Source organism: Hippocampus bargibanti, linkage group LG22 (assembly GCF_051943395.1).
Source record: "Hippocampus bargibanti isolate YZ-2025 linkage group LG22, ASM5194339v1, whole genome shotgun sequence".
Taxonomy (NCBI): domain Eukaryota; kingdom Metazoa; phylum Chordata; class Actinopteri; order Syngnathiformes; family Syngnathidae; genus Hippocampus; species Hippocampus bargibanti.
The window spans coordinates 5,183,936-5,206,617 of record NC_142755.1 but is presented as its reverse complement, the minus strand read 5'-3'; the positions used below and the strand labels follow the sequence as shown (position 1 = coordinate 5,206,617).

The following is a 22,682-nucleotide window of genomic DNA, read 5'->3' as shown; positions in this document are numbered from 1 at the left end:
GTGTTGCGTGTGTAACAAAGGCGTTTGATAGCTTTAACTGTGAAGGACTGAAGCTTGCGAGAGTCATTACGGATTGTTACGACACATCCGCAAATTCCAGCAATTCCTCAATACATTTCGATGGAATCATTGAAGCATTAATGACGTATGCTTGGCTTGAAAGTATACGTTTTAAAACTCTTGTAACGTGTCTTTGAGTCCGACGAAAATCACGTTCAAATTAAATAATTAAGTTATTATTATTTTATGAACTCAACACAATATAAATACACTAGCATCTAGTCTAGTGTGACTAGATGTTGCGTAATTGAGCAAATAACTGTACCTAACTAACTAAACAAGCCTTTTTTTTTTAAATTAAGCAACATTCTGTCAATGACGGAATATCTCCTGTCTTTTTTAAATCACTATGACGGATGCTAAATCATTTTGAATTAGAATTTTATAAAGCAGATGTATTCCCCGCAAACAAAACAACATTCCACAAGATAGTAGTCAGCAAATGCGGCACAATTCAAATTAAAAAACAATACAAAATTAATGTCTTTTGAGTCCACGATGACTAATAATGTTTTCCCATCACTTCCAGGTAGCCGCGGTCGTGCGGAGGGCACCGCTACCCCTGGTGCCCTTTGACCCTAGTGACTGCCCAGAACGGGTCCGCGGGTCGGTGTCGCTTTGTGACTGCTCTTCGTCGTACCTACAAACAAGGAGATTGTTGAACTAGTGACCTTTGATTACTCGGTTGGGAGCGTAGAGAACTGTAGTGGTTCAAATCTGTTTCTGAAAAATAATTTGGGTACAAAACTATGGGCTTTTTTGATGGGGCCAGTTCAACTGTGTAAAGCACTACAAACAGGCTGAGCAGACGATGGATGTTTGTTGTAGTTTTAAAAAAGAACTCCTTCGAGCCGGATTTGAACCAGCGACCTAAGGATTCCTGTTAGCACCTCTACAGTCCTCCGCTCTACCAACTGAGCTATCGAAGGTTGTTTAAAATGCTTTAATATAATGCAGTGAAAGCTCATATACGGCGAAACGGGTTATTTGCGCCCTCTTGCGGTAACAGAGTTTACCTCAACAACAGCAACTAAATAATTTCGAGGACTCACAAAAGTTCATAGTTCCCCAGGGCGTCTTTCGGCGGACTTCGATTCCAGCGGCTGTCCGGCATCTCGCCATTGGGCGTGACAATGTTTAAAGTGTCGTTGATGAGGTTGTACTTGAGAATGCGGTCATTGGCCGTGCTGGATGTCAGTGACGGCGATGCGTTGACCTGTAGACATATTTGTATAGCTCGTGACTAAGTGTACTAAAGAGTACACAAACACCAGTCAAACTCGAGTGGTTTGATGCCGTTGTGCCCTAGAGTGCACCGTAATGTCTTTACAACGTGAGCATGTATGTTTTCAATGAAGTGTTCAAACAAAGCTCTGCCTTTGGGGCATTTTTAAGAATGTCAAGTAACTGTAAAAGTATGCTAGGCATCTCGGCCATTATATGCTTCGGGGAGGAAAAAAACGAAGCTTTGGTGATAAAGTCAAGGAATGAAGACGGTATTTTGCCATTGTTTTTTTTTTGGGTCGTTTATTTTTCAACCGTTCGCGAAGAAACTACATTTTTAATTACGTTATTTATTTAAACACGGTAATCGGACATGGAAAGATAATTTTGGAATATTTAAAAACAAATTAAAAATTTCCTTCGAGCCGGATTTGAACCAGCGACCTAAGGATATCAGCGTAAGCCACTACAGTCCTCCGCTCTACCAACTGAGCTATCGAAGGAGACGACTACTAGATGCACTTTTAGCTTTAAATACGTCTTCATAAAGAAAAAAATGAAAAAAAAAATCCTAAAATGCGCCAATTTTTCTATAAAATAGCCCAGAAATACGCAGATATTAGCTAAGTGAAGCTAATAGAGGTGAAAGCGCCCGTGAAAATATTTTATATCCGCTCCGGTGTGCTTACTAATTCATCAGCATCAGTCCTGACAAACGAGGCGTTCTTAAAGGGGACGTCGTCCTTTTTTTAAATCATTATTTTTTATGTTGTACGATTTTGACCATATTTTCATAATTTGTATCCCTCTCTGCGAATTATTTTTATCTTGAATAACCCACCTCAATGAGCCAAGGCTTGAGCTTGTCATCGATGATGATGTCATAGCCGTAACACTCAAAACAATGCTTGTCATTGTTCATCACAGGCTGCAAAAGATGATTGTAAGCAAAATAGATTAACGTGAAGACTTATAATAAATCTAAAAATATAATTAAAAAAAAAAAACAATTTAGGACACACACACACACTCACAGCCACAGCCTTTAAGGACTGCACCACAATCCAGTGAATCTGGTCAAAAAGCCGACTGGTCACTTCCTCTCCTCTTGTGCTCTCCAGGTACAGGCGCAGGTTACCTACGGTCCATTTTCCGCCGTGGACGTGGTTGTAGTCATCCTGGGTGGATAAACAACATCGGAATGACACTATTATTTAATCTGTCAAAATGGCGTCCAATGCATTACATCCCCAAACTTACGCCATGTTTCTGGATAGCCACATTGGTGAGATGTACAAACATATTATCCAGCTCGCTTGTACTCGGCGTGTACTTCACCGTGCAGAACCTACAGAAACCTAGCTTGTACCTGGGAATAAAAGTGACAAAAATGAGTCATATAATAAAGAAAATTATTGTAACTAGACTGGATGGAGACTTACATGTAGCATTTAAGTGGTCGATACGTGGTCACTAGCACGTACAAACGCAGGTCAAACTTTTTCCCACCGATCAAAAGAGGATTGTCGATGTACAAGGAGATGACGTAGGCCTCCTTGCCAGCAGAAGCTGCCATGAACCTGTATTAAAAATAGAACTTGGAATTTCGTAACACATGAAACCATAAGGTTACTGGTTCAAATCCGATTGTGATAGCGAATAGACGGAATAGAAATTATCATGTTGAAAAGTTTCAGGAGGAAAAAACATAAATAACGCGATGGTGAATCGTTGTGTGTTGCACCAAGACTACTATTTGATACTAGTTGACACAAATTCCCAGCAGACAAATCAGCCCATTTCCAACGGAGCTTGGGCGCCATCTTGTGCATTTTCTAGGACGCTACATTGGAGTCCTGACTGCTCGAATTGATGCAGAAGGACTCCTTTAATCGATTGCAAAGATGTATGCTTTCCTCTTCGGAACTATTTGAATCATATTCATAACTGGACGAGTAACAAGAAAGCATCTTCTCCGAATCTGAAGCCATTGTTTTGATTCTAGAGCAAGACGAAGACATCCTGTATTTTAGATGCTATAAATTGTTTTTCTGATGTTAGTTAGGAAACAAAAAAAATGGTGTCGGTTGTCCTTTAAATGCTATGAAGAAAAAAGCTATTTGTTCTTGGTAACGTACGTAGAGGTGCGACTGTCCCGCGACCACTTTTTAATCTGGGACAATTTGTTGATGAGGAATATTCCTTTTCCTTGCGCCTTCCCGCATGGCTTCATGATCCACGTACTGGATGGATTCTTCCGGAACTCCTCCACAAAGAGATTATAATCTGCCGGGAGCATGAATGTCACTGGGACAAAATCTAAAGGGGAGAAAAAAAGAGTCAATAACAACTTCTGAGTAATCATGAATGCTTCTTGTTTACGTTTGTTTTACCGAGATGAATATATTTTCCGTTGTCGTCCTTCTCAGCCAAGAGGCTACTTTCCTTTTCCAGTTCCTTGCGGTAGCGCTTGATGTTTTTGATCATCAGGTCCTTCCTTGTCAGCTCGTAGTGGTTGGGAAAATGGTTGACCATCTGCTCGTCGGTCAGACGGTAGCCCGTGTCCACGCTAAACACATTGCGGATGGTCTGGATACTCATCCTGCCATGTTAGAATCACGTTGAAAAATATTAATATTAACTCATTCACTGCCAGAAATGTGCAAAAATGTGTCTGCGCCAATGCCAGGGTTTTTGTCATTGTCACTTGAGTTCCAGGACCCACAGAATATTGAGTTTTAGGACTACATAAATATTCAATACAGCGTTATAAACCTTCGATTATCTTCTTTCATCTGGAAAAAAAAGAGTTAATTCCTAAATTATATGGGTTTGGAGTTATATGAGCTTGAAATGAGGGCAGCTGACCAAAATACAATGCAATACATATACGTACATTGGTTTATATCGCGCTTTAACAACAGCTGAAGCTGGAACATAGCGCTAACATAGGAAAAAATGGAGAAATGCTGCCCACTTGTGGAAGGGAAAAACAGTGCCAGAAGTCTGACCAGCGCTTTATCGGCACCCAAGCATGAAAAAAAAAAAAACAACAGCAGAACAAATTTGGGAATGGGTCTCTACGTCACAATTTCAATTCCCGATTAAATTTGTTATTGGCAGTGAATGAGTTAATGAGATTAGATGCAATTGTTTAAAAAAAATATGCGTTTTACGAAGCTATATGTGTATTTGGGAATATTTGCATTGTATTGTATATTAGATCTTTACAACTAGTATTACAGCTAACATCTCTACAGTAGTTAAACCACAGCATCCCTGCTGACACCAGCGCAATTTCCGCAGTAAATCAGTTGTCTAAAACACAAGCTAAAGCACAATCATAAATAAAGAGAATTATTATTTTGACTTACCAGTAAAAATTCCAGTCATCATTTTCCGTCACTTGAATCCAGTCCCTTTTCTCAAAGTTGTTAATAAGCACCGACTTGTCAATATCCGTCACCCACTTTACCTTTCCGGCCATGTTGCCTCCCACTGAAAGAACAGGTGAGAAAACTGCTTAAAAAAATATGACAAAATTCAATAATTCACGTGATATTCAAGATGGTCTCACCAGTCGATCAACGTGAGCAAACAGCAAGGCATCAGTGATGCTCTCTCTGGTTTCCAGGATGCTGCATCCTTCTTCCGGGACACCGCCCTTCTTCCTGCCCGTGTCTGGGGCACCCTCACCGGTCTGACATCGGCTCTAGTCCCGGTCACTCGGAAGCTCCAGTTAGAGAAAGAGAAGCGGCTCCATAATGACAGCAAGTTAGCGCCCGAAGCAGCTATTTATCGATCCGAGTGACGCGAAAAGAAGGGATTGACGACATGAATTGCTTTTCATAATAAAAGACAGGAGCAAGCTTTAAAAAAATGTGATCGGAATAATTTTGTCGACTAAATCTTTGCGGCTTCAAGAGAGGCGTGTGTGGGTTTAGGGTGGGATGTTTTACCGGGATAACCTAGCAACGTCGGTGCAATGACAAACACTACTCCAGTTCATCCACAGGCGGTAGTATAAACCTCTACTGAAAACGAAAAACGTTCGAAAAATAATTCACAAAGATTATTTACAAGTTAAAATGCAAACAAAAGGCACTTTGAGCATTTACATACTCTTATTTTTATATTTCCATAAAAATAGTGTAAAAGCAACTGATGCATTTGTTTATAACTGCTGTGCCATAGTTGACCAACAGATGGCTGTGCTTTATTTTCTTGACATTGCGTTGGGTTTTTGTCGCTTCCGGTACAGGTTTTGCTTTCCGCGCTTTGTTATTTAACTTTCATTGTATGTACTGAGAAGACGGCAAGAAAGGACATGTTTTATCGCTGTACTGTTTAGCAAGGAAAAGATAAAAAGGACGAAGACCAAAACTTCTATTTCGGAGAGAAATCGGGCAAAGTGTTCTCCGGTAGTGGTGTCGGTGGTGATTCAGCATGCAAATGAAATCACATGAAAGAGAGAGTAGTGGAACTTCCGGTCTTTCTAATTGAAAAACACATGCACTTTCTTTCTCCATTGTAATTTTTTTTTCGAAATTGCAATATGAATTGTATTTGCTCCACAACAGTGCGTCTTATTAATTATTTTGTAACAAAATAAGCGTCGAAAATATGTGACGAGTCGACTTCCGGGTTGCCGAATCTACCTAGCAACAAAATCCCTTCCTCAATCGGACAAAAAAATAGAAATAAATCATTTTTAAAAATCAAACTATTGGGAGTAACATACTAATATTGCTACAGAATATTTTTGTCGGTTTTCATTTGTTTGTTACACTGAATAAATATTGCAAATACGTACATACAACGCTGCCGTGACTTCTCAACTAAAACAATATCCTTGGTCATCCACTAGTATTTAGTAGTATTTCACGGAAGAAAAAAAGGTGGGTTCAAAAGCATCACACTATGTTTGATCCTCGATGTAAAATATCATTTAAAAACAATAGAAAAAAAATCTTTAAATGATATATTGCCTTAAAGGGCAACCGACATCACTTTTCTGTTTCCCAACTGACATTAGAAAAACGTTTTATAGCATCTAAAATACCCAAAACACGCAGTATATTTTTAGTCAAATGCAAAACACCAATAACAGTGACTTAATGTGTCCAAAATCTGCAAACAAATGAACCCGGAAGTGGCCGGTTTCAGAAGGTCCCGCCCCCTTAGCCGTGGAGAATCAAAACAATGGCTTCAGATTCGGATAATATGCTTTCTTGTTACTCATCCAGTTATGAATATGATTCAAATAGTTCTGAAGAGGAAAGCACACGTTTGCACCAAAAGAGGCAGAAAGTGGCGACAAAGCTCCGTGTAAGGAATTAATCAGCCCGTTTCCACAGACTGATTAATTCCTTATACGGAGCTTTGTCGCCCTCCTCTGTCTCTTTTTGGTGCAACACGAAGTTTTCAGACCTAACAAGGATATCAAAATGCATTGACGTGATGGAAGGACTGCTACGTGTCTTTTTTTGGTCAGGGGTGTTCCTTCAGTGACGTAACATACGGACTCGTCACCAACTCAAAAACAAGACTTCCGGAATATTCAGCGCGAGTCTTAAAATGTAAAATATAGCTATATGATGTGGAATCTTTGTAAAATACGCTCAGTAGAAGTCATTTGACAAATTATGGACACAACTTGTCGGCAGACGTCGGTTGTCCTTTAAACTGAAATGCATTAAAACAATGTACAATAAATTGTGTGATTACCTGTACTGTGCAGTACTTCAAATACGAGTCGATTATTTCCCTCCTTCCTCATGAGCCGGGTAAAGGCGTGGCCAAGCGATGCGCGCGACAGTTTACCAGACGGCAACGAGATTAAAGGACGCTGCTGTAGGTTCACGGAAAAAGAATACATTCCAAAACATTGCATTTGATACATATTTCTCATCATAATGTTAATGTGTTTCTTACAGGGCGGCGTCCATTTTAATCTACCGACAAGGTAAGACTATTTTTTTTCTTTCTTTTTATGTTTGGGCATGTGTGCCCATTTTTTTTTACTTCAAAAAGGGCAAATTCAGGATAAAAATTAAAGTATTTTCTATAGGGGGTATAGTGTGAAAAGTGTGTTTGACCTTGAAGTTGACCTTTGCGCGGCTTATGGCTTCAACTCTTTGTTGTGACAATAGGAGCTGTTCAACTCATTTACATACCGTTGTTTTTTTTTTACTTTTGACACCAGATGACTTTATGAGTCATATTAGCAACAATCTGATTAAAAATAAATTATTTTAATAATTAAAAATAACATAAATGGATGTTTTGTACAGCATCGCAAAAGCAGCAGTTGAGTTATGGAAATGGAGAACATTTGCATCAATAGACAGGAAGTACTTAGAAAGCGGGTACAATGGACGCCATATTATCACAATTACACCTGATGAAATATTCTTCCTAAAAATATTTATTATTAAATATTAAAAATCAGACAGTGTTAACTGATAAACAGGCATGAACGTGACCTACAATCGTCATGTCAACGGATGATGTCACCTTTCTCGACGAGCCTGTTTGGTCAGGCTGGGTGATAACGCTGCCACCAGCTTTGGTGTTGACATAGCCTGTTTGTGAACGTTACACACACACACACACACACAACACACACACACACACACACACAAACACACACGACTATACAGTGATACCTTGGCTTACGAACTTAATTGGCTCCCAAAAAGAGTTTAAGACAAAAAGTGTGTATTCCAAACATTAATTTCTCATAGGAAACCATTAAAATGAGAATAATCCGTTCCCAGGTCCCCATAAAACATAATTTTCAACTAAATAAGCCTTAAAACTATACACAAAAACTACACACAATATACCTTATTTTATGTATAATAAATGTGCAATGGTATTGTAATTAAAGAAATAAACTTTACAGTATAATAAAGTCGTTTTATTAACCTTTGTGATGGTCGTTGATGGCTTGATGTAACAGATAGCTTTTTGCATAAAGTGTCTCAAGGAGCTCTGGGTTGTACATCTTAGAAGTTGTGATATTGCAACAGATGTAGGCAGACACACTAGAAACGTTATTGATAGCTGGTTCCCTTGCTTGTATGTTCTCTTCAAATTGTACAGATGGCTTGTGCGGGTTATTTGTCGAGCCTGATTGATGGGATATTTTAACCTTGCAGTCTACACTCTGCCTTATAACTATCAATAAAGTTGAAACGAGTCCAAATGTCACTGTGTTTTCTAGCCATTTTCTCACCATTTCACTTTTGTTAGCTAAAGCGTTCGTAAGCCGAGGTATCACTGTACTTTGCATATTTGGTGTGTCTGCAGCGAACAACATGGTGGAACAAACACGAGAGCCGAGACGCCCTACCAACGCGGTCGTCGCCACATCGAGCCCCCAGGCCGGACCTGGCGATGACATCACAGGCCTCCTATTAAATGGCACATTCAGGTTTTTAAACACAATGTGGATAGCCGGACAAAAATATTTTGGGGGGGCGAACATGTTCTATTTGTCAATTCATATTTGCGCTGTTATGATGACCATATTTTCTGGTAAATAAGGCGCACCCAAAAGCCTTAATTTTCTTAAAAATGCACATATATAATTAAATACTACTACTACTACTACTACCAGTGCTAAAAAGGCTCATATTTAGCATATTATGGGTCCAAAATATGTGATTTGGCTGAAATAATGTAAGTGCTGTATTTTCCGATGTATAAGGTGCACCCAAAATCCCTTCTTTTTCTCCAAAATGCACACATACAATTAAATACTACTACTACTACTGCTACTACTACTAAAAAGGCTCATATTTAGCATATTTTGGGTCCAGCCACACACGCCAGCGGAAGTAACTCATTAGCTAGCTAGCTAGCTAATGGATCACACGATTCAAAAAGGACTCATGAGGATGTGCTAAAGAAAAAGATATTTTTAGCTATCTGGCAGGCTAGCTATTGGTTAACTAGCTGGCTAGCTATTAGCTGTCTAGCTAGGCTGGCTGTTAACTGTCTAGCTGACTGGCTGTTAGCTGTCTAGCTGGCTGGCTAGCTGTCCAGCTGGCTAGCTAGCTGTTGGCTGTTAGCTGGCTATCTATTAGCTATTCGTTAGCTGTTAGCTGTCTGGCTATTTTGAGTATTACAATACTGTATTCAAGTTTTTTTAATAATGTGTTATAATGTTATACACCGGAAAATATGCTAATATTGACAAAACATGTTTCCGAAGCATTTTAGCCATCATTTTTCACTCGCAAATTTCTTTCTGCAAAATGTTCCAGCGCGAGCCGGTCAGCGCGGTCAGTGGGCCGCCAACTGGCCGCCATCGGGGACCAGCTGGACCGGAATCGAACCCAGAACCAACAAGTCCATCGAGAAGTACAGCATCCATTTTGGGGCTTTCGGATTGAAAGTGGGGCATTTTGGGTAATCCCTAATTACATTCATTGCTCTTGTTTTTGTCAAAAATCAAAATAAAAAGTGTTTTATTTTGTATTTTTTTTCGCAGATGTCCATTTTTAAACCGGGAAGTTGCAGCGATCTCACCGGGGAAGCGCTTCTGACGGCGGCTTTTTTGTTTCTGGGTTGGCAGAACAGGCCTTAAGCGGGACTTTTGGCTACAAAATGTGAAAAATTGTGCGTGTGTTTTGTTTTTCTATGGCGTTTTCTTAATATTTCACACCAAAAATTGTTTTCGCACTGTTCCTATCCGCTTCCAACACATATTAGCGTTAGCATGTAGCATTCAAAACGGGACGCTGGAGTGTCTTTCATATTAGCATGTAGCACTCTTCTTATTTTTGTTTAAAAATATTGGGGCGCTGGACTATCTTTCATATTAGCATATAGCATTTGAAACATTTTTTGGGTTCAAAAGTATTGGGACGCTGGACTGTCTTTCATTATAGCATGTACCTTTTTTTAAAAATTGTGTTCAAAAGTATCAGGACGCTGGACGGTTTCATATTAGCATGTAGCATTTTACAAACATTTTTGTTCAAAAGTGGGACGCGGGACTGTCTTTCATATTAGCATGTTGCATTTTTTTTATTTGCTCAAAAGTATCGGGACGCTGGGCTATCTTTCATATTAGCATGTAGCATTTAAAAAAATGTTCAATAGTATCGAGTCGCTGGACTGTTTTTCATATTAGCATGTAGCATTTTTTTTTAATTTGTTCAAAAGTATCAGGATGCTTGACTATCTTTCATATTAGCATTTCTCACATAAAGAAAAAAAATGTTCAAAAGTATCGGGACGCTGGACTGTCTTTCAGTAGCATTAAAAAATGTTCAAAAGTATCGGCACGCTGGACTGTCTTTCATATTAGCATGTTGCATTTTTATTTTTTTTTAGTTAAAAAGTATCAGGACGATGGACGGTTTCATATTAGCATGTAGCATTTTACAAACATTTTTGTTCAAAAGTATCGGAATGCGGGACTGTCTTTCATATTAGCATGTAGCATTTTTTTTTATTCTCTCAAAAGTATCGTGACGCTTGGCTATCTTTCATATTAGCATGTAGCATTTTTTTTTTATTTGTTCAAAAGTATCAGGATGCTTGACTATCTTTCATATTAGCATTTATCACATAAAGAAAAAAATGTTCAAAAGTATCGGGACGCTGGACTGTCTTTCAGTAGCATTAAAAAATGTTCAAAAGTATCGGCACGCTGGACTGTCTTTCATATTAGCATGTAGCATTTTTTTTAATTTGTTCAAAAGTATCAGGACGCTGGACGGTTTCATATTAGCCTGTAGCATTTTATGTATTTGCTATCCATTTGCTATCTATTCGCTAGCTACCTAGCTCGCTATCCATTTGCTATCTATCTAGCTGGCTATCTATTTGCTATCTATTAGCTAGCTTGCTAGCTATGTAGCTGGCTATCTATTAGCTATATGATTATCTATCTAGTTAGCCAGCTGTCTAGCTTACTATCTATTAGCTAGTTAGCTTTCTTTTTATTTGAGTTACTTCCGGGTTGAGTGAACGCTGGCGCATGTGGCCGCCGCTGCTCACCCTCAGAAAAAACGATTCTGTGACGGTAAAGTGACCTTGAGAGTTTTGAAAGGCGCTTAGAAATGAAATGTATTATTATTATTATAAAAACAGTTTTGTTCAAAAGTATCGGGACGCTGGACTGTCTTTTCGAACAACAAAGGGAGCTGGACTTTCTGTTTTTAACCAAATAAAATCACTTGACTGCAAATTCAACAGTCTCTTTATTTAAAAAAAGGTGACTTAAGTTCGGTGATTTATCCAATTCCACAAAATCGGTACAAAAGCAAAAAAAAATCTATTTCAATTCCCACCTTCCATGTCAGTCTTCGTCCTCCTCTACCGGATCGACGTGCGCGTATCCGTTATATGCCTTCCGGTTGCATCGCTGCAGCGTGGCACCGAGCTGCCGTCCCGGTCCGACTTCGTAAACGCGTGGGAAGCGTTGACCTCGCGACCTCTCGAACATCTCGTGCAACGTCTGCTCCCATTTGACGGGCGCCGTCAGCTGCTGCGTTAGCTGTCGCCGCACGTGGCTTTCGCTCATGTAGCGCTTGCCGTCCACGTTGGAGTACACGTTGATTTCGGGACGGCGCACCTGCGGAAAATCGACGCAGAGTTTAAGCTTAACTACATTGGTAATACTGAAAATAGAATTAAAACAAATCAAAAAGTAGTTTTTTGTGTTTTTAAAAGCATTTTGACAACATCGGAATAGGCAACGGGAGCTATGTTCGAACCTCCAACTGCCGCAGAACATCTTTGAAGGGCTCAACGGCGCCGCTCATGAGCTCCGTGTGGAATGCGCCGCTAACGGTTAGCATTTTGGTCCTGACGAAATGCAACCGCTTGGCGTTTTGCTGCAGGAAGTCAAGAGCTTGGCTATGTCCGGCGATCACCCTGCCGTCGGGAAAGAGGTAGTTAGCCACGGCGCATACGGGCTCCTCCACGCCCAGATCGCGGCAATGCTCCTTGGCTAGCAAGCAAGCGTGCTTGTATTGCGTTTGAGATCTGCCCGTCACCGATAGCATCCCGCTAGGGACCAATTCCGACGCTTGCTGCATGGCCTCGGCCCGCACTTTCACGGCATACAAAGCTGAAGAGGAAGAAAAAAAGTTGGTTTGGATGCACGGCGACATTGGCGCAGAGGCTTGTTTACCTTGGGCAAAGGTCATGGCGCCGGAGAAGACTAGCGCGGCGAATTCGCCCACGCTGAAACCGGCGGCGGCCACGCACGTTTCGATGGCCTGTAAATGCAAGGGAAAAAATTTGCAGAAAATAAAAACACTGCATTTCAATGTATTGTATATGTTTAATGCTTATTGTATATGTATATGTTTAATTATTTTTTTGGATCAGTTTTGTTAACTGGAATGATAGCTAACTCATTCACTGCCATAAGTGTAAAAATGTGTCCACTCCGGTGCCAGGGTTTTTGTCATTGTCACTCAAATTCCAGGACACACAGAATATTGCGTTTTAAGACTACATAAACATTCAATGCAGCATAAGAAACCTTAGACTATCTTCTTTCATCACAAAAAAACAGTTAATTCCAAAATTATAAGGGTCTGGAGTTATATGAGCTTGAAATGAGGGCAGCTGTCCAAAATACAATGCAATACACACATATTGTTTTATATAGCACGTTATAATAATAATAAATTTAATTTATAAGCATATTTCAAAACTCTCAAGGTCACTTTACAGTCAACTGGATCAGTTGTTCTGTGGGTGAGCAGCGGCAGCCACATGCGCCAGCGTTCACTCAACCTGCAATAACTCAAATAAATAAAAAGCTAGCTAGATAGCCATTAGACAGCTAATAGATAGCCAGCTAACCAGCTACCTAGCTAATATACAGCTAGCTGGATAGATAGCCAACAGATAGCGACAGTAATAGACAACCAGCTAACCAGCTAATAGATACCTAGCCAGCCTGACAACAGCTAAACCTTGAACAAAGCGCTAACATGGAAAAAAAGAGGAAATGCTGCCCTACTGTGGAAGGGAAAATACATTTCCAGAGGCCATGGCCAGCGTTTTATCGGCACCCAAACAAGGAAAAAAAAAAAAACAAAAGCCGAACAATTCGGGAATTACACTACGTCATATTTCCTATTCCCGAATAAATTCGTGAATGGCAGTGAATGAGTTAATTTTCTGAAGTATACGTTTTAATAATAGCATTGAAAATGCGATTTTAATTCGGTTTGTAATCTAAATACGAAATATGAAGTATACTTTCGGGTTTTGGTGGTTGAGCTTTTCCACGGCGGCCAGTGAAGTGACGAACACCGCCGGCTGGCAGTGAACCGTCTTACTCAGCTCCTTCTCGGGACCATTCAGGCACAATGACAGCAAGTCGTAACCCAGGATCTCCCGAGCCGCCTCGAACATCTCTCCGACGTTGGGGTACCTCAAAAGCCCACGTCCCATGCCCACAAATTGGCTACCCTGGCCGGGGAAGAGGAGCACGGAACGGTCCCCGGGGTCCTTCCAGGATCTCTGCTCAGTGGAGGTCTCCTCCGGGGAAGGAGGTGAGTCATTCCCGGGTTGAATTGTGGAGAACGTCCTGTGCCTGGCGATCTGCAGTCGGAGCTTGCGAACGGACGCTGCAACCAATGACGTCGACATTAGCTCCAACATAAGTAAAAATGTAAAAAAATAATAAACTATCAAGAAAATACAACAGTTAGGGTGGAAATAACAGGACTTATTCGCTCAACGCGTGTCGCGGAGGCTGCCATGTTTAAATCTGTCACCTCCAAGAGTTATACTGTTTACTTCCGGTTGTTACTGTTGTTCTTTTCCGGGCTGTAATCGTTTTTGTGTCACCTTCGTTCCGTGACCGCCGCCTTGTGGAAGGGCGTTTTAATTACATGCAAGTAAATGACACGAATAAATAATAATAATAATAATAATATGAAAAACATGTCATTTATAAGGCCTTTCAAGACTCTCAAGGACACTTTACAGTCACATGATATTTTTTAAATAAGTTAAATATCGATTTTTAAAAGTGCTTTTTAAAATGATGACAATCAAGTGGTCAACTGCATAAAAATACAGCGTTCTTAGTGTCTTATTTTATTTATTTTGAAATAAATTAAAATAACATTTAATCCGTTTTTTTATCATTTATCATTTTATTTTTATGGTTTTATTGTTCTGGTGATTCGTTATTTCAATTGTAAAGTGTCATTGGAGGATTTGAAAGGCGCTTGTAAATTAAATCTATTATTTAATGCCAATTTTCTTCTAAAATACATTTTATTGTTATTGTTATACATATGTATATATTCATACGTATATGAAATGTATAATTATTATTTTTTTCTTGTATAACTAGATTAGATTAGATTAGATACAACTTTATTTGTCTCACAGTGGAGAAATGTACATTTCACAGCAGCAACAACAAAATCCAGGAGTTGCTGTAAAGTTAGCAACTCTCCCGGCGCCATCTTGAAGTCAAAAACAAACAAAAAAACAAATAATATGACACAACACAAAAGACACATACAGTCTTCCTGCACCTTCTTTGTTGCATGAAGCAGTTCTAGATGAAAGAGGCGAGGATCAAAGCTTCCTTTTCACCAGTGGATCAGGCACGTCATGGTGAAATGTGCACATCTGCTAGAAGCTAAATGTTGAAAGCAAACATGAAGCTGAAGCATCCATTGACAAAAAGGGATTTCCTATGCCACGTAAATCCGCTTCAATTCCAAGCCGCGACCGTTCCACTGCACTTCTTAGTTAGAAAAGACTATTTTTTCTGTTACGAATGATTGTTTTTTTTTATAAATTCAGTGAGATAAATAACCTGAGAAGAAATTATTTAGTAAAAATTCATGATTATTTAATATACCGAATGTTTTATCATAAATCAATTGGCGCCATGATGCCACATTGATGAGCCATCAACGTATTTATTGTGCAAAAAAAAACGGGAAAAGAAAAACGCAAATCCTCTTGGAATGTGTACATCACCCTGTCGTGTCACTATAAATACCAGCCCACTTCTCATTTCCACGTGGTCAGATTGTTCCGTTGGAAGTTTCCGTCGCTTCTTCAGAGTCATCCGACAGGTGTGTGGCTTCCATGTTTTCCTCCAGCGTATCTGTGTACTCGTCGGGTGCGTTGCTACTGTGTGTACCTTGTTGTATCTTGAATTTGGAGATGAATTCGTTACTCGCGAGGGCGCCTTCCTTCTTGGGGCACAAATGTTTGGTAGGGCGACGTTCCAAACGGTCTACAATGAGACATATCAGATTGGACAGTGACTTAGCTCATATTTACTTTAAATCCTATTTTTCCGTTAGTTATGTCCTCTGAAAACCCTCCAAAAAAGTAAGCTGCAGTAATATGAGTCACTCATCACAGAGGATAAAGAATACATGCATCTCAATCGCGACATAATGTGTAAAAAAGAACAAAAGTATGTTGAGGGAGTTCACCTCCAGGGCCGATGGGCTTCATGAGGCGGTTCAGTTGGACGTTCCAGTGGCGGACATGTTGACTAGCGTTCCTCAGCTTCTCCTGTACTTCCTGGAATTTGGAAATCTAAGTGAAAATGGCCTTAAGAGTAGGATAAGACTGGGATATCTCTACCTCCAAGTGCTGGTGGCTTCTCTGCCGTGACGCCTGCAGATCCTGGAGCTCAAGGGAAGCAGAATGAAGGGCATCGGGGGCATGGAGGTCGGCGCTATGGTCGTGATGATGGTCCACGGCGGGGATGTCGCCGTCTTCATGGATGCTGAGGTTGCAAATAACACGCTGCTGCTCCTGGAGGAGCTGGAATTGTTGTTTCTTCTCCTCCTCGGCCTCGAGCAGCCTGCAAGTGGGATGAGGAAGAATTACAAATTATTAAATGAGTCGAGCGGTCTTTTAATTTGAAACAGCTTTTATTTTGAAATAACTGGATTCTCCTCTCTATTTCATTTCTTCATTTCGGACCCAAATTTAACCCAGCTAGCAAAAGTTCTATATGAGTACACAGTTGATTAATGTTTGTTATTATTATTATTTATTAAATGAGTGGAGAAGTCATTTATTTTGAAACATATTTTATTTTGAAATAAACGGATTCTCCTCTCCATTTCAGCTGCTCATTTCGAGCCCAAATTTAACACAGTTAGCAAAAGTTCTATATGAGTACGTAGTAGATTCACGTTTGTTATTATTATTTATTAAATGAGTCGAGCGGTTTTGTATTTTGAAACATCTTTTATTTTGAAATAACCAGATTCTCCTCTCTCTTTCATCCAATTGTGCACCTAAATTTAACCCAGGTAGCAAAAGTACCATATAAGTACACAGTTCATTCACGTTATTATTATTATTATTATTATTATTATTATTATTATAGATAGAAACAATATTTTCAGACCACCTTTGTCACTTGTTGCTAGGCAGATTTGATCCAGGTAAAAATGTGCATTTGTCAATAATATTAATACTAAAACTAATACCACTAATAATAATAATAATAATAATAATAATAATAATAATAATAATAATAATAATAATAATAAGTAGTAGAAGAAGAAGAACAAGAACAAGAACAAGAATAAGAATAAGAATAAGAATAAGAATAAGAATAAGAATAAGAAGAATACATTTAATTTAAAAGGCCCATAAAACTGCGTATGTGTGTGTTTGTGTGTGTTTGTGACCTCTCCAGTTCCTGCCTGGCTCTCTCCTCCTCCATTCGTGCCTGAATCTCCATGTTGAGAGCGGCCTCCATTTTGCGCTGCGTGACCTCCAGCTCTTGAATTCTCTGACGCTGCTGCTCAGCCTCCTTGGCCCTCTCCTGCATCTCCGCTCTCATGCTCTCCCTCATCTTGCATCAAATGTGCAATTATTATACTGAAAATGATCAAATAACACAATAATATGGCAAACTGACCATCTGGGCCTCCTCCAGTTGTCTCTCCAGCTCCATCTGCACCTCCCTTTGCTTTCTCCTCTCTCGCTCTTCCACTTCCCGCCGTCGGGTTTCGAGTTCCCGTGCGTGCTGCGAGACACAAAATGGCGGTCGTTGGCAAATATCATTTTTTAAGAGGAATTAAAAAAAGATTAGAATGAATCATTAGCACCGCCCTACACACTCTAGAGAACTTGCACACTGCAATAATTGAAACAAGGGCGGGGAAAATACTACTGGACCCTCCGCACCCTGCTCACCACATTTTCCAGCGACTCCCCTCAGGCACTAAATCCAGCAGACTTTTAAACAGCTTCTTCCTCCGTCGCCATTAACGCTCTAAACAGTAACCCAAATATAACTGTATAGTGCCTCTTTGCAATGTTTTTATAATGATACTAGTGCAGCGTGTTCTACATAGTTGGCCAATAAAGATCATTCTGATTCTGATGAGGTGTTTGTGGTTCTGACCTGTATGATACTTTCGATCTCCAGGTCCTTCTCGGTCCGTTCCGCCTCCACCGTGCTGGAATCCTCCGATTGGCTGCTACAGCTGCTACGGGCGCTACAGCTGCGCTCCCGTTGGCTATGCTCCCGTTGCACCCGCCTCTTGGCTTTCAGTTCGCGGTGTAGCGACGTCTTACCCTCGCTCTGAAGACGTAGCGCCGTCTGTACGGCTGGAGGTGCAAAAACGGCACAGCACGTCGTGTTTTGATCCGGGTTCATCGCGACGGGGTGTTGTGCCCACCTTGAGTCCAATCCACTTTCTGTTTCTGGTCCGACGCGCTCATCTCGTAGGTTTTGTTGTGGGTTTTGACGCAGAATAGGCAACGCTTTCCTTCTCTGTCGGGAATGGTCTGAAATGACCAAGAAATGATGCTAGCGAGGCGGACGTAGCTAGCGAGGCGGACGTAGTTAGCGAGGCGGGCGTAGCTAGCGAGGCGGATGTATTCAGCGAGGCGGGCGTTGATAGCGAGGCGGGTGTAAGTAGCGAGGCGGACGTAGTTAGCGAGGCGGACGTAGCTAGCGAGGCGGATGTGGCTCGCGAGGCGGCCGTGGCTAGTGAGGGGGACATAGCTAGCGAGGCTGATAGGACTATTTTATATATGCACATTCTCCACACACTCACACATATATATATATATATACATATATATATATATATATATATATATATATATATATATATATATATATATATATATATATATGTGTGTGTGTGTGTGTGTGTGTGGAGTTTACCTTATATAACTAGTTCTAACAGTTCTAACAGAGGCGAACATAGCTAGCGCGCGGACCTAGCTAGCGCGCAGACGTAGCTAACGTGCGGACAAAACTAGCTCGCGGAAAAAGCTAGCGCGCGGACGCTATCCGGCACGGCTACCGACCTCGATGACGCAGGTTTTGTCCAACTGGATCTCCCCTCGTTTGTCTTTCAGGTTCTCACCCACGTAGTACGCCATGGAGGACGGCTTGAGCACGAACCAGCGCTCCGTCCAGTTCCGCCGCACGTGGCCCTTTTTCCACATGTAGCCCTGCCGACGCCATTTTACATTTTAATCACACGCCCAAATGTGGTTAAACGGCGGCCAGGCTGACCCGTTTCAGGACGTTGTGGTACATCTCCAAGAAGACTTCGTGCAAAGCCAAGCTGAACGCTTCAGCGCTAGTGACGCGTAGAAGGCGTCCGGCGTCCACGTGGTCCAAGAAGCTCCAGACGGACAAGCCGTCTTCGTGCAAGGCGGGATTTTGGGAGAGGAGGTCATCCAAGGGTTTGCCGTCCCACTCCTGACTCATGGCGCTGGAGATTTTCTTGAGCAGATACTCCACCTTGATCAATAATGATTTGTATTGTTATCATCTGTGTGATACAATCAATCGGAACCCCGACGAGTACTTAAAAAAAAAAAAACTTATTCGCTGCCATTCCCAAATCTATTTAGGAATTTAAAATATAACATGGAGAGCCATTCCCGAATTTGTTCAGGTTTTGCAAGGGGTGTCGATAAAGCGTTGGTCAGACCTCTGGTAATGTTTTTCCCTTCCACAAGGGGGCACAATTTGCCTTTTGTCCATGTTAGCACATTCGGCTGTTGCTAATCAATACGTATTGTATTTTGTACATCTGACCCCATTTCAAGCTCAGATAACTCCATACCCATATAACTTAGGAATTAACGATTTTTTTTCTGATCAAATAAGATAGATAATGTTTTCTAACGCTACACTGAATGTTTATGTAATCCTAAAAGTCAATATTCTGTGGGTCCTGCAATTTGAGTAACAATGACAAAAACCCTGGCACTGGAGGGGACACATTTTTGCATATCGTGTGGCAGTGAATGAGTTTACGACAGATTTTTTTTTTTAGCCATGCTTGCTTTTGCATTTTTTCAATCAATAAAAAAAAGGGGCAAATGCATAATAAATAAAGTCAAATAGGACACACCCCCCAGCAAAAAATAAATAACAGTTTCTAAGTAAATGACAGGAAGGAAAAGCCTCATTAGGTCAAAAACGTCCCACCCAGCTTTTCCGCTTACCTCCTGCGGGATCATAACCAGCGGATAGCGATCCTCGGAAAGCAGATTGAACAGGCAAAAAAGCTTAAAGCAGTTCCTCTCAGACAGCAACGCCCCCTCCGCCGGAGGCCCCTTTCGGTTCTTCTTCATGGTCATCATCCAGCACAGGTCGTCAAACTTCTCCTTGTCGAACGTGCCTTCTTTCACCTGCGACACAAAGTTTGTTCTGAAAACGATACCTTAGCATTGTGGTACCGACAGCGTTTTTTTTTTTTTTTTTTAAATACCTTATCCAGGATGTATTTATTGAGGTAGGGCATGTAGCCGTGATTGGACACTGGCCCGTCATCGTCATCCTGGAAGTGCTCCTCTAAGGCCACCGGGTCGTGTGGGATGTTCAGTACCGTGTACAGGTTGTGGGAAAGCACCTACGAGACCGAAAAAATAAATACATAAATAAAAAAAAATCATAAAAGGTTTGATATAAAAAATAGTGAATAAGACGTTCCTTAATTTTATGAGAAGATAAAAGTAAATACAGTATTCAGAAATGGCGGTTTGTACAGAAGATGTCAACAACCAACAGGAAAATAAATAAATCATTTTTTTCAATGCCAATCCGCACCCAAAAAAATGTATTAATACAATAATAATAATTATTATTATAATAATTATTATTTAATAAAAAATAATTATTATTATTATTATTATTATTATTTAATAAAAATAATAATAATAATTATGTAATACAAAAATGTAATCAACAAATATTTAATGTCGATAAAAAGATTCATTATACTAATAAATAAATAAATACATAAATAAATATATAAACAAACGAAATTGAAACAATATAATAGATATTAACTCATTCGCTGCCATTCCTGAATTTATTCGGGAATTGAAAAGCGTGACTTGGAGCACCAATCCCAATGTGTTCAGGTTTTGGTTTTATTCTTGCCGGGAGGTGCCGATAAAGCGCTGGTCAGACCCCGTGCAATGTTTTTCCCCCTTCCACGAGGGTGCAGCATTGGCCTTTTGTCCATGTTAGCGCTTAGTTACAGCTCCAGAATGTCGTTAAAGCGCTATTTTAATCAATATGTATGTATTGTATTGCATTTTGTACATCTGCCCCCATTTCAAGCTCAGATAACTCCAGACCCATATAACTTAGGAATCAACTATTTCTTTTTCTGATGAAACAAGAAAATCAAAGGTTTCTCACGCTGCATTGAATGTTTACGTCGTTCTAAAACTCAATATTCTGTAGGTCCTGCAAATTGAGTGAAAATGACAAAAACCCTGGTAGTAAATATGGTAAACATGTGATTTTTTTTTTAAAGTACTAAAAAATAGAATAAAATATTCAGACTAAAAGAAAAAACATACTAAATACCTATCTTTGTGTTGTCATATTATTTGTTTAGTTTTTTTTAAACTTTATGTTAATTCCGGGTTGAGTGAACGCTAGCGCGTGTGGCTGCCGCTGCTCACCCGCAAAAAAAAAAAAAAAAAAAAAAAAAAAAAAAAAATCCTGCGACTGTAAAGTGTCCTTGAGAGTTTTGAAAGGCGCTTATAAATGAAATGTATTATTATTATGATTTTCTTTTTCTACTTCTTTCTTTCCTTTCCTCTTCCTTTCATAACTTTGCTGCTGTGAAATGTAAATGTCTCCACTGCGAGACCAATAAAGGTACATCCAATCCAAACCAAATCAATTTAAAAATAGATATAAATAAGTGTGACCTGATATTAAATTATAAGTTACCATCCACATAAACATTTTTGACCTCTTTTTTTTCTTCAACGTTCGGGCATAAACACACCTGAAGAGGTGCAGGCATAGCCTGCGACAAGTCAGGACAGCTTTCTACAAGTTCCCTAGATTCTTTTTACCTAGTCGAGCTAACACTTTAGCAAAAAAATGTCCCGTGACTATTGTTATTTATGTATTTATTTTTAACAAGTGGCGGTGATGTCAAACATTAGGACCTCAGATAACTCCCCTTTGGCGGAAAATAAATAAATTAACGGAGAGAAGCTTAGCAGAGAAAAAAAATGTCAGTCGACTTTGTTGCCCTTTGCCCTTCCACCCCCTCCCTTATCGACAGCGGCCATTGAAATACAAAACAAAACACTATCGGCTTACCTTCAGCTGAGATTTGGACACTTTTCCACACTTCTCCACATCCAGCGAAGTGAAAGCGTACCAGATGGACTTGAGCAGCTCCGATTTCAAGTCCATGTTTTGCTTTTACATTTCCCCCCCCCCCCCCCCCCCCCCCCTTTTATAAATCGGCGCGCGCAGCTTAGCTCCTTTGCAGCTGTGGCGGCGGGGGTGGGGGGCGGGTGAGGTCGCCCGATGCGCCGTCTCTCACGCGGCCTGCGGTGCAAAGTGCAAATTGAAGGGAAAACATGTATACTGTTGTAAAGTGGGGATTTTCCAAACTGGGGGTGTGGTCGGCGGGGGGGGGGGGGGGGTCTTTTTTCCACATTCCAAAGAATTCGGGTCAGAAGGTGGTGGCTTGAAATTCCTCGCAGCCTAAAACACAAAGCGAATAAGAGGATTCAGTGGACACGCCCATATTTGGGCATGTCCCCAATGTATTTTTTTCCAGGAAGGAAGTAAAGTTGGGGGACTTCCTAAAATCTGCTTTTTCATGACATTTGACACATGTACCAGTTCCTGTTGGCCTGGACTTCCTGTGTTCGAATAAACGGGTCACAATCAGGTCGAACGAGGTCAGCCAGGCACGACAGACGGAAATGTAGGCTAATCAATAGCATGGCGAGCTAACCCGAAAATAATATACTTACCGACGCGGGGGCGGCGCTAATGATGATTTGCCGTTGTGTTCCCGTTTTGCAATTAACGGGCGGCGACAAAGGTAGAATTTAATGGCTGTTTAGGGAGGGGTGAGGGGGTCCTTCACCTTGGCCGGGTTTGATCA

The 22,682-nt window shown here is 40.5% G+C and overlaps 3 protein-coding genes, 1 long non-coding RNA gene and 2 other non-coding genes across 8 annotated transcripts; 1 reads left to right on the top strand and 5 right to left on the bottom strand.

The window, feature by feature from the left end:
- Positions 1–64: 64 nt before the first annotated feature.
- On the bottom strand, positions 65–7,135 carry ttll1 (tubulin tyrosine ligase-like family, member 1). The gene is made up of 11 exons (XM_088989303.1): positions 7,012–7,135; positions 4,862–5,017; positions 4,659–4,782; positions 3,678–3,886; positions 3,423–3,603; positions 2,727–2,864; positions 2,545–2,653; positions 2,319–2,462; positions 2,126–2,212; positions 1,113–1,276; positions 65–700 (listed from the first exon to the last, which is right to left on the bottom strand). The coding sequence occupies exons 3-11, from the start codon at positions 4,769–4,771 to the stop codon at positions 580–582; spliced, it is 1,266 nt and encodes a 421-aa protein (XP_088845429.1). The 5' UTR covers positions 4,772–4,782; positions 4,862–5,017; positions 7,012–7,135; the 3' UTR covers positions 65–579.
- trnay-gua (transfer RNA tyrosine (anticodon GUA)) lies at positions 903–989 on the bottom strand. The gene is given in 2 exon segments: positions 903–938; positions 953–989. It is a non-coding gene; the product is annotated as a tRNA-Tyr (tRNA).
- Positions 1,701–1,787, bottom strand: trnay-gua (transfer RNA tyrosine (anticodon GUA)). Its single transcript is given in 2 exon segments — positions 1,701–1,736; positions 1,751–1,787. It is a non-coding gene; the product is annotated as a tRNA-Tyr (tRNA).
- Positions 7,045–10,894, top strand: LOC148881750 (uncharacterized). The gene is made up of 5 exons (XR_016113776.1): positions 7,045–7,137; positions 7,221–7,249; positions 8,599–8,722; positions 9,558–9,702; positions 9,785–10,894. It is a non-coding gene; the product is annotated as an uncharacterized LOC148881750 (long non-coding RNA).
- Positions 10,895–10,933: 39 nt separating this feature from the next.
- Positions 10,934–14,071, bottom strand: mcat (malonyl CoA:ACP acyltransferase (mitochondrial)). Of its 2 annotated transcripts, XM_088989305.1 has the most exons (4): positions 13,525–14,065; positions 12,440–12,527; positions 12,021–12,376; positions 10,934–11,878 (listed from the first exon to the last, which is right to left on the bottom strand). In XM_088989305.1, the coding sequence occupies exons 1-4, from the start codon at positions 13,927–13,929 to the stop codon at positions 11,603–11,605; spliced, it is 1,125 nt and encodes a 374-aa protein (XP_088845431.1). In that variant the 5' UTR covers positions 13,930–14,065; the 3' UTR covers positions 10,934–11,602. The 2 variants fall into 2 exon arrangements, with proteins under 2 accessions (XP_088845431.1, XP_088845430.1); XM_088989304.1 differs by having other exon boundaries at positions 12,021–12,527; positions 13,525–14,071.
- A 1,121-nt stretch (positions 14,072–15,192) lies between these two features.
- Positions 15,193–22,014, bottom strand: def6c (DEF6 guanine nucleotide exchange factor c). Of its 2 annotated transcripts, none has more exons than XM_088989298.1 (12): positions 21,881–22,014; positions 20,019–20,159; positions 19,753–19,938; positions 18,809–19,039; positions 18,598–18,744; positions 17,958–18,066; positions 17,681–17,886; positions 17,192–17,299; positions 16,959–17,125; positions 15,895–16,117; positions 15,741–15,831; positions 15,193–15,535 (listed from the first exon to the last, which is right to left on the bottom strand). In XM_088989298.1, the coding sequence occupies exons 1-12, from the start codon at positions 21,974–21,976 to the stop codon at positions 15,321–15,323; spliced, it is 1,920 nt and encodes a 639-aa protein (XP_088845424.1). In that variant the 5' UTR covers positions 21,977–22,014; the 3' UTR covers positions 15,193–15,320. The 2 variants fall into 2 exon arrangements, with proteins under 2 accessions (XP_088845424.1, XP_088845425.1); XM_088989299.1 differs by having other exon boundaries at positions 16,974–17,125.
- Positions 22,015–22,682: the final 668 nt, after the last annotated feature.